This window comes from Saccopteryx bilineata, chromosome 12 (assembly GCF_036850765.1).
Source record: "Saccopteryx bilineata isolate mSacBil1 chromosome 12, mSacBil1_pri_phased_curated, whole genome shotgun sequence".
Taxonomy (NCBI): Eukaryota; Metazoa; Chordata; class Mammalia; order Chiroptera; family Emballonuridae; genus Saccopteryx; species Saccopteryx bilineata.
Window position 1 is genome coordinate 45,181,929 of NC_089501.1, and position 15,826 is coordinate 45,197,754.

The window sequence follows — 15,826 nt, forward strand, 5'->3', positions numbered from 1 at the left end:
CTTTCCGCCCACTTCCTTGTTCCGCTTCTCTCGTCGCCCTCTGCTGTCCCCGCCTTCGTCCCCGGAAAGTCTCCCCCTCCTCCCGCCGGCCATTGTTTGTCTCTCCTACGGGCACCACATAAAGTTTCCTTATTCAAAAGCGTTGTTTCCAACCCACGTTCTGCCCGCAGCTGCTCCGCCTGCGCAGCGGCCCCGCCCCTCTTCCTGCGGCGGGGGAGCCCGAGCGCTGGCGCCGGGAACGCGGAAGGCGATGGCGGAGCCTCCAGCGCCTCTCTCGGGCCAGGACGTAGGGTTCGTGTCGCTTTCCTCGCCCGGCCGCCGGGAAGCTGTGGGAGAGCGGCCGGGGAGCCGCGGCTGCGAGTGCAGCCCCGCGTCGGGCTCCGCTGCCCGGTGTCGCCGCCTCGCGCGGAGGCGGAGGCGCGGTTGCGGGCGCGGCGGGCTCGGGGCGGGCGGCGGGGCGGTGTCTTCCCGGCGCCGGCTCGGGACCCCCTCCCGACGCGGGAACGGACTTCCAGCCCCGGCCGAGCTTCGCCAGTGACCGCCCTCTCCCTGCAGTGACCGTTCTAGCGTTCTCATGGGCTGTCTTCGTTTGCACCGGACACTTGTCGTTCAAGTGCTCGGGTGCACCTTTCTACTCCCGCATGACTGCAGGAGAGTTTATTATGGTTATTATGCCCTTCTGAGTCCTGCAGAGGCATGGCTTAATGTTTCAATAAACACATTTTGGGCGGGGGCAGTGTTAAAATTATCTGTAAAAATTAGGGATCTCAGATCTATCGAGGGATATGTTTCTTCTCTTGCTGATGAGATTAATTCATAATCCCACTACAAAGAAATGCGTTTTGATTTTTAGGCATCCCGTCACGGATTTTTAGATTGTGGACTACCGTACATAAAATGGCCATTTGCATAAATTGAACGGTCAGATTTATTTTTGAGATATGTCCTTACTCCAAAATATTGCATAACACCAGAATACTTACAAGAAAGTGACCTTACCGGAAATAGATTGAAGCCCGGGAGGTACCAGTGGCCCCAGATTTAAGCGGGCACTCGGTCGTGCAAATATGTAGTGGTTGTTTACTTCAAGTTTGAGCCCTGGGCCATCCTGGCCTCACCTTATTCCGATCTGTGTGGGACTTTGCTCCGAAGCCCAGGCCTGGGGAAGTTTAATAGCTGGGAAAAGAGCAATACGTACTTTCCAATTAAGTACAGTCTTCAAAGGGCTGTCACTTCTTTTTCTATCTGCTGCCTTGGAAAATTCAAGTGTCAATTCATTTAATTTTCTTTTTTCTTCCTCCAAGGAATTAATAGTGAGTTTTAAAAGTTAAATTCTGATCACAGTAGTTACTAATTAAAATCTAATCACTGTTTAAGTTATCTCAAAGTATCACACAATCAGTGTTTTGTGATACATATATATGTATTTTATATTTGCGATTCATAGTTTTATAGCTATCATTTGAGGAAACCTCTTGAAGAAATAATCAGGGTATAACCCAGTATTTTAAAAATTTCAGTAAGATATTTGAGTTTTAGAAGTGTGATGATCCCAAATTAAAAAAATAGGTGATTAGGCAGAGGTATTTTCAAAATTATTGTGTCAACTTTCTCTGTTTTACTTTGTGATGATCAGAAGATATAAACGAATTGATCAGCTAAGTTTTGTGCTCTCTATTTAAAAACTGCACAAAATTCACCACATTTTAAATCTTTTTCTGAGTCTTGTATTTCCTTCTAATTACATATAAAATGAAAACCTGAACAACTTGGTTTTTATATGTCTAAAATCAAGACTATCTTTAATTATTTTAATGCTCAAATGTATTCAAGTTTTTCCTTATCTCTAGCTTTCTTTGGCACTTAGAAAATCACTTTTTTGGTTAGGAGTGGGAACTGGAAACGCTTTAATTTTGTTTAGGGACAGAATAGGATGGAAAAGGGTCATGGTGCAGATAGAGGAGGCAGCAGCAAAAGCCTTTGAAAAGAATTAAAATTGACTAAGAGAAAAGGAAGAAGCAGGTTCATAAATATCTTTGTTTCTCTATCAGCCGAGTCTTTTGGTTGTTGTTCTATCACACGGTTAAACTAGTTTCTGACTAAGGAAAATAAAAGGAATAGAATAGGAAAGGTAAGAATGATTGAGCAGACTTCAGGAGAAAATCTGGGATTGGAGGCACAAAGACTACTTAGCTTTGATGACGGACCAGAGAAGTTTTCAGATTTTCCTTTATCTTTAATAATAGTAGTAGCTGGACGATGCTGGTGTTCCTTATACTGGTTGTGTGAAAAGGAATTTTAATTTAAAGGAGATGATCCAGAAACTGAAAGACAGTTGATCTTGTATGAAGGTTACTAAGTAATACACTGCATTTATGACTCTTTTCTAGGTCATTTGCATATCTTACGATTAAAGACAGAATACCACAGATCTTAACCAAGGCTATTGATACATTGCATCGACATAAAAGTGAATTTTTTGAGAAACATGGAGAGGTATGAGATGTGTTGAACTTTATTTTCTTAAATTTTTAACAGAAACTTAGGCGGTTTCCTGTCTCTGATAAATGGTCATTTCACTTAAAGATAATGAAAAGACTCAAGTTCATAAGATGAAACTTTTAAAAAAACGTGGAATAGATAAGGCAAGATAACGTTGATATGAAATTGTGTTTTGAGCTCCATCTTAGGAATTCTAAATTTAAATGTTTATAATAATTTGTGCAGACATAAAATGTAGTTTTTGTAATATAGTACTTTTTTCTAAGTTTAGGTCCATAAAAATGTGTTACCTTAGAAGAATTATTCACTTATATAGATAACATATATATGATATTTATCTAAAGCATGTATAAAATTTAGTTATGTTTTTAATATATATAAATGTTTCTTCTATATTTCTGCAGAAAGGCATGGAAGCTGAAAAGAAAGCTATTTCTCTTCTTTCTAAATTACGGAATGAATTACAAACAGATAAGCCACTTACCCCCTTGGTCGAGAAGTTTGCTGATACTGACATATGGAATCAGTACCTAGAATATCAACAGAGTCTTCTGAGTGAAAGTGCTGGGAAACCAAGGTGGTTCTACTCACCGTGGTTGTTTGTGGAATGCTACATGTACCGCAGAATTCACGAAGCTGTTATTCAGAGGTAAGTGTGTAACCGGCAGATAAATGTCTAGATACCTTATGCTTTTTTGAAATTATAAAACGGTAAGTTTAAAAATGAAAATTTAGCAGCTATTGATGGCACTACTGGACATTCTGTGTATGTTACCACAATAATAGGTTTTTGACGATTATAATCCACTTTTCCAGAATAAACATGTGATTGAATATCTGAAGTAGGAGCTAATTAGAAATTCTTACAGAGACTTACTTTTCTTCCAGAGTAAAACAAATTGTAGTTACTGAGGAAAAAAATGTTAATTTGAAATAATTATCTAAAAAATCATGATGGGCTTGACCAGGCGGTGGCGCAGTGGATAGCGGACCCAGATTTGAAATTCTGAGGTCGCCAGGTTGAGCGTGGACTCACCAGCTTGAGCACGGGGTTGCTGGCTTGCGCATGGAATCATAGACATGACGCTATGGTCACTGGCTTGAAGCCCAAGGTTGCTGACTTGAGCAAGGGGTCACTTGCTCTGCTGTATCCCCCTCCAATCAGGGCACATATGAGAAAGCAATCAATGAACAACTAAGGTGTCACAATGAAGAATTGATGTTTCTCATCTCTCTCTCTTCCTATCGGTCCCTATCTGTCCCTCTCTGTCTCTCTCTGTCATAGAGACACACACACACAAAGTAAAAATCATGATGGGACAAAGTAAGTATAAGCATAATTGTTTATAAAAATAGATAATATGTCAATTAATTTGGCATAAGGAATCAATAATAGCAATTCACTGCATTGCCCTTTGCACTGTCATAATCTTGAGCCTTATTTTTTTTTTAATGGCTGGGCTAGAAAAAGACTAAAAGTTAAACAGATGTTCTAAATAACTTTTTATAAACTTGCCTAGCAGCATTTGAGATCTTGCCTTGGCATGTTTTGTCAGTTTGGCTTAAGTAAACCCTTGTATAAGCTTGCTGATATTAATTTTTCCTAAAGATTCTGATATAGAATTGATTTATAGAGCAAAAGAAAATGTAATGTGGATTATTATTTTAGCTCACGGGTTATGAAAATAAAGGTTTGCTGAATGAGAGGAATCCTCTGTTCCCAAATAATAGCATAGGATAATTTAAAGCAATCAACCCAACACTAAAAATAAAATAAGAAAAATAATTTTGGGAAACTTGCATAAATTTGAATGTATTCTTTATATTTTATAATTTGTTGTTTTTGCTGAGTAAGTATGTTTTAGGACTTCTGTTCTAAAAGGAAAACACACTTTAAAAATCTAGTTCACTGCCTGGCACACAAAGCACTCAAGCAAAGGACTGTTGCTAATCGTAGGGGCTCTCATGCGTTGGATACCAGCGCCGTTCCAGATGCTTCAGAACTCAGCGAAGCGGAGGTGTTACTCTGGTTTCCGCTTTACAGTTGAGGAAACAGGCCCAGGCTAGTAAATGGTAGAGCCACTATTTGAGCCTGGTCTTTGTAACTTGGATTAGAGCCCTCACCAAACTGCCTTTTTCCCAGTAGCACATTTGGATGTTTGTCAGGAACTAGAGTTAATCTGAAACTCTGGGTGATGGTTTTATCATTTTGAAACGTATCGTATCTGTATTAGCCGAAGGTGCCGAAGGGGAGAACCCAGGCGATGCAATTCGGTTTAGTGGAGAGTGGAGGTTAGAAGGGCAGAAGGAGCGCTGTTGCTGAGTTTGATTGTAGAGGTGGATCAGGTTCAGAGAGTAAAAACAGTCTAGGGCAGAAGCTCACAAATCTGGCTACATATAACCCAGTTGGAGATTTTTTTTTTAGCATGCAGAATTTGAAATCAGTGTATTAAAAGAAATACTGTTGATTTAATTTGTCTATGGTGGGGCCTGGACGTCAGTTTTTCTTTCTACTCTCAGATTTTGCACAGCCTGGGTTTATATCCACTGGATGAGAACAGCTTGTTACCAGGCAAAGTTAACTCTGAGTCCCAGGAATGAGAATTAGTCAGCCAAGGATGTCGACCTCTCCTGTGGCGATCTCCGTGGATGGGGTCTGAAGACCTGGGGTTTATGCTGCGGTGTACAGATCTCAGGTTTTAGGTCAGTGAGACAAGGAGCAAGTGGTTTTCCGATGTCTGATTGGTCAGGGTTCTTGTAGGAGGAATTCCTGTCCTGATATGTCCAAAGTGACCGAAGGGTGTTTTATGGAGAGAGAAGACAGGATATCAATTTGTTGTTCCACTTACTCATGCCAGCACTGGTTGATTCCTGTGTGTGCCCTCACCAGGGGTCAAACCTGCAGCCTTTGTGTGTCAGGACAGTGCTCTGAACAACAGAGCCACCCGGCCAGGACCTTTGTTCTTTTAACTTGTATAGGATCCCAAATTATACATCAGCTGTAAGACGTGTTTATGTTGATTTTGCCCCTTGTACTGAGACATACTTCAGATTTTCTTTGCAAGATGTATTTTGTGATATTTATTATAGTTAAATAGTTGAATAGTCTGCAAGCCTAAATTAAGATTCAAAGTTCTAGCCATATGTGAAATTTAAATGTATTTTGTAAAAATACTTCAGATATTGAAAAATGAAAGCGCAGAGAAAATAGGCATTTTAAAGCTCTTTATTAATGTGTAGTAAATATACTGACCAGTGCACTTAAAAGTTCAACTTTATGCCTGACCAGGTGGTAGCACAGTGGATAGAGCATAGGACTGGGACACAGACGACCCAAGTTCAAAACCCCGAGGTCGCCGGCTTTAGCGCGGGCTCATCAGCTCGTGCATGGGGTTGCTGGCTTGAGTGTGGGATCATAGACATGACCCGTGGTCACTGGCTTGAGCTCAAAGGTCACTGGCTTGAGCCCAAAGGTCACTGGCTTGAAGCCCAGGGTCGCTGGCTTGAGCAAGGGGTCACTTGCTTTGCTGTAGCCCCCCGGTCAAAGCACATATGAGAACTCCATCACTGAACAACTAAGGAACGCAATGAAGAATTGATGCTTCTCATCTCTCTCCCTTCCTGTCTGTCTGTCCCTATCTGTCTCTCTCTCTGACTTGCTCTCTGATAAAAAAAAAAAAAATTCAACTTTACCAGAATATACTTGTGTCCCTAGTGTCCAGATCAAGAGGCAAGGCCGTCTGGGTCCCCTTCCAGTCACCACCATCACAGTCACTCAAGGGAAACCACTATCCTGATCTGTGTTAGCGTTGCCAGCTTTAAAATTTCATTTCAATGAAATTACATGGGAATAGTTTTGTGTCTGATTTCTTTTACTCAGCATTATGTTGGTGAGATTCATCCATATTGTTTGCATATACGGGGGTCCTCGGGTTACGACAGTTATCTACATATGACGTTTCGAGTTTATGATGCTCACTCCCATAAAAACTTAAAAAAATTGAGACGTGGGTGTTTTGGCTGAAGCCGTTAGCGCCATACTTACAGACTATGTGGGTGAACTAGTGTGGCTGTGTGGTGGAAGAATACGCGGTAACGTGCATATGAGTGAGGGAGTTGCGTCCCCTAGTAAACTTACCTACACCCTTTTGGACTGTTACAAGCACAAGTGTTCCATTTGTGTTAGGCTAAGGTGTGTTTCAGTTTACAACAAAATTTGGGTTGTGTCACTGTTTTAGGAACGGAACTGTGTCACAACCGAGGACCCCCTCGGATAGTAATTGTCAATCATTCATTTTCATTGCTATCCAGTATTGCAGAACATGAAATATCACACTCTTTTTACTTATTCTGTTGTTGATGGGTATTTGAGTAGTTTTCTGTTTGAGGTTAGGAAGAGTGCTGCTATAAACATTCAAACACATCTGATGAATACTTGTGTATTTAATTCTGCTGATACTGGTATGTACCTAGGAGTGAACCACCAGATCATAGTGTAGCCACATATGTAGCTGTAGTAGATTCTCTAAAATAGCAAACATTTTATTTTCTTTTTATTTATTATTTTAAAATTTTTTTATTACTGATTTTAGCAAGAGAGGAATGGAGAGAGAGAGAGAGAGAGAAAGAGAAAGAGAGGAACACCAGTCTGCTCCTGTATGTGCCCTGACCGGGGTCTGAACCAGCAACCTCTGTGCTTTGGGATGATGCTAACTGAGCTTTCTGGCCAGGGCTACAATAGCAAACATTTTAAAATCAGAAATCATACATACTTGTGTGAGTTTACTCTCTTAAATACAAGAAATAAGGTTTATTTTTAATGATGAGTGTGACTTTAATGAGTGATTTTTTGTTTTTGTATTTTTTCTGAAGTGAGAATTGGGGAGGTAGACAGACAGAATCCCACATGCTGACTGATTGATTAACAAAGCTCTGGAACAAAGCCTGGCAAAGCTTTCCTGTCAAAGGCCAGATAGTAATATTGTCGGCAGTGGGGCCCGTGGTCTTTGTAGAAGCTGCTCAGTTTGCCACTGCAGTGCAGAAGAGCCCCCGACGCCACCTAGACAAACGAGCGTAGCTCTGTTCCAACTGAGCGTCATTTATGGACACTGAAATTTTAACTTTATGTGTCGCAAAATGTTCTTTTGATTGTTATCAACCATTCAAAAATGTAAAACCATTGCTAGCTTGCAGGTCATACCAAACGAGTGGCCGGCCAGATTGGATCTGCCAGCTGTAATTGGCTGACGCCAACACTCGAACCTGTGAATCCAACTAATTTTTACCCTTTTAAGTCACCTTGAGAGACTGATTTATTTCAGCAATGCTGCCATTGCTAAAAATGTCTTTTGATTCTTTAGAACTTCTTTCAGAGCCAATTCACAAGCCTCAAAAAGAATAGTAGTTTCATTATTTTTATAGCCATCCCTCATTTTTTATTAGAAATGTTTCACGCCATTTGATATACATACCTCATTCTACTGAACTTGCTCTGAGTGACTTTTGGCTGTTTCCAAAAAGAAATGAACTGCCAAGGATGAAGATATGCTCTCACTGACAGGACGTTTAATAATGTGCCACAGGTTCTGAAGAAAATTCCAAAAGTGCTTTGAGCAATGGCAGCACCCTTGGAATAAGGGGCTCTCCCAAGGGGACTGGCTGACGGGAAGGAGGCAGCAGTCATTTGGATGTGTCCATTCTGGTATGTTTCTGCTTTCTCATCCATCCCATTAACTCAGTCGGAATTTTTTTTTTTTCCTTTTTTAATTTTCTGAAGCTGGAAATGGGGAGAGACAGTCAGACAGACTCCCGCATGCGCCCGACCGGGATCCACCCGGCACGCCCACCAGGGGCTACGCTCTGCCCACCAGGGGGCGATGCTCTGCCCCTCCGGGGCGTCGCTCTGCCGCGACCAGAGCCACTCCAGCGCCTGGGGCAGAGGCCAAGGAGCCATCCCCAGTGCCCGGGCCATCCTTGCTCCAATGGAGCCTTGGCTGCGGGAGGGGAAGAGAGAGACAGAGAGGAAGGAGGGGGGGGTGGAGAAGCAAATGGGCGCTTCTCCTGTGTGCCCTGGCCGGAAATCGAACCCGGGTCCCCCGCACGCCAGGCCGACGCTCTACCGCTGAGCCAACCGGCCAGGACCCAGTCGGAATTGTTTTTACCCTAAGGTGGATGACCCATGGAAAGAAATAGCTCATTTAGAAGCTCAGGTATTCTGAATGGCTTTCACAGTTGCTTGTGTAAAGGCTACTCTGTTAGTGTGGATGCCTTCTTAGTTACGTTTTCCTTAGGCCAGTGTTAATATTACTTGATCTCTCATTAGACAGCATGAAGATGTAGCCATGGCACATGTAACTCCACTGGTCAGAGGTAACTTGGGAGTAAAAGTTGCCAAAAAATAAAAATATAGAGTAAGTCTACAAAGAAATTGTCACAATTGGTCATTATAATAAAATTTACATTGGTATTATGTGATTTATCTCAAGTAGTTGTCTTTCCATGATGCTTCTATGTTTGACTCTTAGTGATTACTATATTATATTCACATGCTCTGTTTATAGCCATATGTTTGTTACTTGGAACCTTGCCACATTGAGCAATTCAAAAAATGTTTGTTAAACAAAAGCAATTGTCTTGAAATTTTATTTCTCTTTGTCCTTTTGCTCTGAAACCCTGCAGGGTCAATGATTATGAGTATTGTAGTAATTACTTTAATACAGTACTTCCAGTGAAATATATGTCAGGGATTTTTTGACAGTTAATTCAAATGAGTATGGGTGATTTTGTGTATACTATGATTATTTTGTTTGTGTAACTTGATCTATATATCTAGTATCTATTACCAGTAATTTTTGAGATTTAATGTTACTATTCTCTAAAATATTGCAATTACCTAGATGTGTGGGGAAAAAAGATGTAGAGTTATATAAATATTTCACATGTGTTTTTTTCTTACTTTAGTCCACCAATCGATGACTTTGATGTATTTAAAGAATCAAAAGAACAAAACTTCTTTGAATCACAGGACTCTGTCAGGGCTTTATGTATTCACCTGCAACAGCTGACGAGCGCCGTTGGAGACCTAGATGAAAAGCAGCTGAAACATGAGTTTTTTAAACTTCTTCAGGTAAATGTGATAATTAATCTCCTGAATAGATGTATTTAAACTGTTAAAAAATAGGCTGGTGCACATTTAACAACGTGTGTATATATATTGTCATTTCGCTTATAATTATCATTTTAGTAGTAGTGTTATTCAGGAGATGAAAATCCATTTAATCTGAAAATGGATTTTGAAATCTCTCCTGTGCATAGGATTTTAGTGGCTTCATAGCTTCTGTTATTTTTTTCTAAATGTATGTATATTTGTAACATTTTTGATGCAAATTTTTTATGATTTTTATGAAGTACTGTGATGAAAAATTTTTTTTCTGTGAAGAAAGGAGATGAAAAGGATAGACTTCATCCTATTAATATTGTTTTTTCCCCCTTTGGAGGGCAGTTGAAAGATGAGATTGGTGTGTAAAATTAACTTTTACTTTTTGTTAACAAGTAGCATTCCAGGCTCAATCATTTCAACAGCTGTTAAAATTCTTGCACCAGAATGAAAAGGAAAGTGAATTCCTAGTATTCCATGATCAGCTTTCATCTTTAAAAACAGTTGAATAATATGACAAAATTAATTTCTTCAGGATTTATAAAATAAGGTTAAGAGAGGATATTATTATTGTTATTTTAAAAAAGTATGGACACGTAAGAAAAAGAGAAACATTACTTTGGTAAATTTAGAGGAAAAACTACAAAACTACACAAATTGCCAACATTGGTATTTCCTGCTTCTGTCATTCTTGAATTCTTTTTTTTTTTTTTTTTTTGTGAGAGACAGTGAGAGGGACAGATAGGGACAGACAGACAGACAGGAAGGGAGAGAGATGAGAAGCATCAATTCTTTATTGTGTCATCTTAGTTGTTCATTGATCGCTTTCTCATATGTGCCTTGACTGGGGGCTACAGTAGGCCGAGTGACCTCTTGCTCGAGCCAGTGACCTTGGGTCCAACCTGGTGAGCCTTGCTCAAACCAGATGAGCCCACACTCAAGCCGGTGACCTTGGGGTTTTGAACCTGGGTCCTCTGTGTCCCAGTCTGAAGCTCTATCCACTGTGCCACTGCCTGGTCAGGCCATTCTTGAATTCTTGAAGAAGACTTCCTAGTCATTTGATCAGCCCACCCTGACTTGGGCTTGAATGTCGGCTTTGTTGCTTAATTTCTCTGAGCTTTAGCTTCCTCATCTGTAAATGAGAATAGTCGTGTACACCTCATAACTTGACGTGAGAAACTAGATTCACTCACATGGGTGTTGTGCACTGTCGGGACACAGAAGAACATGCTGCCACCATTACCAGGTGGGAACAGCAGAGTCCCACTTAATATGGTTTTGTTACATTTCTTCATCTATCTTGTGGAAGTTGACTTTTAAATTCTCCTTCAGAACATTCTTAAATTTATATTGCTAGATTCAGAAGTGTTTGATAATGTGTAGTCTTACATAGTAGTACCCCGTCCCTCATGTCCTAAGAAAAGTTAGAAACGTTTCCAGAAAGAGGTGTTTGAAAATGTATGAAAAGAAATAGAGCAGAGAGGGGGCCCAGGAATGACGGGGGTGTGTGTAGCAAGTACTTAGTAGGGCTGCCAGGGAGGGGCCTTGGGGAGGGGCCTCGGGGAAAGTTCCCCCCCCAGGCACAGGCGGCCAAGCTGCTCCCCGTCAGTGCTCATGGTGGCCAGCAGGTGCACTTCCTCCAGGCTGCTCCAGGCTGCCTTGGTGTGCGGGAATGTGGCCCTGCCTTAAAATCGTAGAACTCCACCCTGTCCACACAGACATTTCAGTGTGCGCTGTCGCTGTTCTCTATGCCCGGCGTGTGACAGAGAGAAAAACACACCAGTCCTTGCTGTCATGGAGCTTGCGGTCTTGATGGCATATAGACAATCAAATGAGGACACTAATCAGCACAGAATTAATTACAGACTGGAAGGCGGTGTGAAGGAAATATGCAGGAGGCCAACGGGGACCCTGACCTTAGCTGGGAGGGCCATTGTCTACACCAGTGGTGGTCAACCTGGTCCCTGCCGCCCACTAGTGGGCGCTCCAGCTTTCATGGTGGGCAGTAGCGGAGCAACCAAAGTATCAATAAAAAGATGGATTTAACTATAGTAAGTTGTTTTATAAAGATTGATTCTGCCAAACAGCAAAAATCCAACATAAAGTACTTGGTAAGTAGTTATTATTATATGCTTTAACTTGCTGTAACTCTGCTTTATAAATTTTATAAAGTAAAGTTACTTCCCTACTTTATATAAATCACCATTACTGTGGAACCGGTGGGCGGTTAGAAAATGTTACTACTAACAGAGATACAAAAGTGGGCGGTAGGTATGAAAAGGTTGACTACCCCTAGTCTACACCATTGGCTGTTTCTTCATCAGACTTGGCCTTACACTTAAAAAAGAAAGCGTATATATGTGTATATAGATCCATTTAACTCTTTTAAAGTAATATTCTTGGTTGGAACAAGCACTGCCTCTTATTTTGATTCAGTCAAGAGTAGAGTCACTAATGTTTGTTGATGACCTTTAACTGCCAGCTGTTGGGCACATTGCTCACACCTGTTAGGCCAGTTCACCCGATGATTCTACGACCTTAGAGATCATGTGTAATTTCCCAGTGACCGTTAATTTGAAGTGCTAGGATTGGAACCCAGGTCTGCCTGATTCCAGAGCCTGTACTGCTAAATCTGTAATTTTAATTATCAGCTTTTTGAAAAAGTAGGGTTATATGCCACTTTTTACAAAATAAGCTTGAGTATTGTTTCAGTTAGAGTTGGAAGGGTCTTTAGATTAGACATCACCTTGTCCAATTTCTTTGTTTTTCAGCTGAGAAACTAAATCCCAGAGAGGTTGGATTTAAGAAAATAAATTGACAGTTGTTTTTTGGGGGGAGTAAGAGCTTGGTGGAAAAAAAGACACTTTTATTTTTTTTGACAATGAATTGTAAAGTTAACTGTAGTTTAGTTTTTACAGCATCTGATCATATTCTCATGTCTGCAAGATGCAAAAACTTCCATTCTGATTAAATAACATGGGTTATTAAAATCATTCAGTCCGGTTTTTTATACTTCACTGCATACTGAGCAATTAAAAGTTTCATTGTTTTACCTTTTTATACAACATCATGTAAACGTAGTCTTTGCATTATTAGACATAGTAGATTTGATGGATATTTTATATTGAGTTTTATAGAAATGAATGTTATGAATACTTTTAGCAACCCTACCTAGTTAATTTGTAAAACTACCTGTTAGTTTTCTTGGTTATTCAGAAGAAGCATACATGTTTTGTACCTTTTCTTTTTCAGGTCTCCCTGTGGGGAAATAAGTGTGATTTGTCTCTGTCAGGTGGGGAGACCAGTTCTCAGAAGACCAATATAATAGATTCTTTGGAAGCTCTGAAGCCTTTCATTTTAGTGAATGACACGGAACATCTGTGGTCATTGCTTAGCAATTGCAAGAAAACAAGAGAAGAAGTATCTATTACTAGAGTGGATATTGTTCTGGATAATTCTGGGTTTGAACTTGTTACAGATTTAATATTAGCCGACTTCTTGTTGTCTTCTAAACTGGCTACTGAGATCCATTTTTATGGGAAAATGATTCCGTGGTTTGTTTCTGATACTACTATACATGATTTTAACTGGTTAATTGAACAAGTAAAACATTCTAATCACAAGTGGGTGTCCAAGTGTGGGATTGACTGGGAAAACTATATTAAAATGGGTAGGTGGGTTTACCATGATCATATATTTTGGACGCTGCCCCATGAATTCTGTGCCATGTCTCAGGTTGCTCCTGACTTATATACTGAACTACAGAAGGCACAGTTAATTTTATTCAAGGGTGATTTGAATTACAGGAAGTTGACAGGTGACAGGAAATGGGAGCTGACTGTCCCGTTCCATGAGGCTTTGAACGGCTTCCATCCGGCCCCTCTCTGCAGCATTCGTACGTTGAAGGCGGAGGTCCAGGTGGGGCTGCAGCCTGGGCAAGGGGAGCAGCTCGCTGCTTCTGAGCCCAGCTGGCTGACCACCGGGAAGTATGGAGTATTTCAGTTTGACGGTCCGCGTTGACGTGGCTTAGGGACCCTGAGTTCCGCAGAAGGACCTGACAGGCAGTTTCATGCTCAGTGTGTGAATCCAGTCTCTTGACTGCTTTGCATTAGCTCTGGGAAGCTTGGCTTCTCGGTGCTGAGTCCTTTGTGCTCTGGTTGCTTTTTCCTTTGAACGTTTTGTCCCGTGTATTGTTTTGAGGATAGATGGATTAAACTATTATACATACATTTATGTTGGAATCTTAGTAACTTATTTCAAGTAAAATGCATAATTTCAAATGGTTTTCATGAGCTTATTTTTAATTGAGCAGAAAGCAAAATAGAAGTGAATAACTTTTTTTAATACTGTGCTGCATGGTATTTAATATCCTAGGAAGCACGGAATTTTGTTTAACTTGGTTTTGGGCTCTAGAAATACGAGCTCTGTGAAAACATACATCTTAAATATATAATTGTAAAGAGGCATTTCTCACAACTGTGATATTTCAACACAGGAAAGCATAACTTACCTCATAAGTTAATTATAATTTTGTTCTTAAATTTTATGTCATTTCAATAGCCTGTTTTGCCTGCATTTGGGTTTTGGTTGACCTGTGGAATGGATGATAGGAAACACAAAATTGAACAGAATGAAAGAAATGGTATTTGAAGAAACATGTAATACCGTTTACATTCTATTTATGATGTCTGTAGTCAACTGAAATATATTGTTTTAACATGTGTTTTAAATGAACAAATTTTTAGATTGCTCTGCAGCTTTAAAAATGCTTTAGATAAAAAAGCTTCTTGTGCATTGAATTTGGAGTACTACCAACAAATTGATTGATTTTTATATTCTTACACATTTATTGGTGGTTGCCAGATATTAAAAACTTAAATTTTAGGTCAGTTTACTTTGGAACTGAAATTGGAAATAAACCTGGAAATGTTTCCTTGTCCTAGAATAATAAAATGAATTGTACTGAGAGTCACATCAGTTTTATTTTCTAATGGGGTAAAGTGAAGAAGGGACAATTGAAAATGAGTATATAATGAAGAAAGTCATAATGTGTGTTTCAGATGTTGCCAAAGTAGTTCTTAAATTATATCAGTTAAATGAAGTTACAGTGTATGCCTTTAAGTGTTTAACATTTTTTTGAAAGATTTTATTTTATTGATTTTTATAAAGAGGATGAGGAATGAAAAATGTCAACTCATAACTGCTCCAGTTTAGTTATTAGTTAGTTGCTTGTCGTATGTGCCTTGACCAGACAAGCCCAGGGTTTTGAACCAGCAACCTTAGCGTTCCAGGTCGATGTTCTTATCCACTGTGTACCACAGGGCTGGCATGTTTAAAAATTTTTTTTTTGTAAAATGTTTATATAAAGCTGCACATTTTGAATTTGCTCTCTTTATGTACCTGTGTTCCTGTTGTGAACATTAAGTTACCTAAATACTGAGTGTATTAGCATTATTTGTAGACAATTGACATAAAGTTAGAACACACTCATGTATTAGTATTGACTTCATGGCCACAGTGTGAACTGTAGTGTAATATGTTCCATCTAAAGCACTGGCTTTTTTCTGTTTTTACCATGTTTCATTAAGAACATAGAATTAGGATGTCTGAGGAAATACCTGCTTCTCCGCCTCCTACAAGAAAGAGCAAGGAAGCACAAGAGCCAGCGAGAAAGCAGGCGCCCGCTGTGGGAGAGGCGGCCTCGGGGCATGTGAAAACGTGCTGAGCAGGAGGGGGCCTCCTGTAGTTTAACCAGTTGATTTTTTTCTCAGACCCACTGTTTTGAGATACAGTTCACATGCAATTCGCCCATATAAAGTGGACAGCATTTTAGTGTATTCGCAGGGTTGTGCAGCGCTCAGCAACATCTAATTTCAGAACGTTTACGTCACCTCTAAAAGGAAACTATACCCGTGAACAGTTACTCCCTGCTCCCCTCTTCGCTCTTGACAACCAGTAATCTACTCTCTGTCTCTGACTTTGCTTATTTGGACAGTTCACATATGAATCGTAAAGTATTTGGACTTTTGTGACTGGCTTCTTTTCAGGTTCATCAGACTTAGTGTGTATCAGTTCTTCATTTCTTTTACTGCTGAGTAATACTCCATGGTGTGGATATACTGTGTTCATCCAGTCAGCAGTGCTTGGACATTTGACTTGTTCTCCACT

The 15,826-nt window shown here is 40.2% G+C and overlaps 1 protein-coding gene across 2 annotated transcripts; it reads left to right on the forward strand.

Moving 5' to 3' along the window:
• Positions 1 to 123: 123 nt before the first annotated feature.
• Positions 124 to 14,989, forward strand: ARMT1 (acidic residue methyltransferase 1). 2 transcript variants are annotated; one of them, XM_066247967.1, is made up of 5 exons: positions 124 to 291; positions 2,391 to 2,496; positions 2,907 to 3,151; positions 9,463 to 9,628; positions 12,911 to 14,986. In XM_066247967.1, the coding sequence occupies exons 1-5, from the start codon at positions 251 to 253 to the stop codon at positions 13,676 to 13,678; spliced, it is 1,326 nt and encodes a 441-aa protein (XP_066104064.1). In that variant the 5' UTR covers positions 124 to 250; the 3' UTR covers positions 13,679 to 14,986. The 2 variants fall into 2 exon arrangements, with proteins under 2 accessions (XP_066104064.1, XP_066104065.1); XM_066247968.1 differs by lacking the exon at positions 2,391 to 2,496 and having other exon boundaries at positions 193 to 291; positions 12,911 to 14,989.
• The last annotated feature ends 837 nt before the right edge of the window (positions 14,990 to 15,826 follow it).

What these genes read in the sequence shown, in the direction of transcription:
- ARMT1 (XM_066247967.1), top strand. Translation starts at nt 251, where the DNA reads ATGGCGGAGCCTCCAGCGCCTCTCTCGGGCCAGGACGTAGG. An exon ending in CACGAAGCTGTTATTCAGAG is followed by an intron (nt 3,152 to 9,462) that starts GTAAGTGTGTAA and finishes TTCTTACTTTAG; the next exon opens with TCCACCAATCGATGACTTTG. An exon ending in AGTTTTTTAAACTTCTTCAG is followed by an intron (nt 9,629 to 12,910) that starts GTAAATGTGATA and finishes TTTCTTTTTCAG; the next exon opens with GTCTCCCTGTGGGGAAATAA.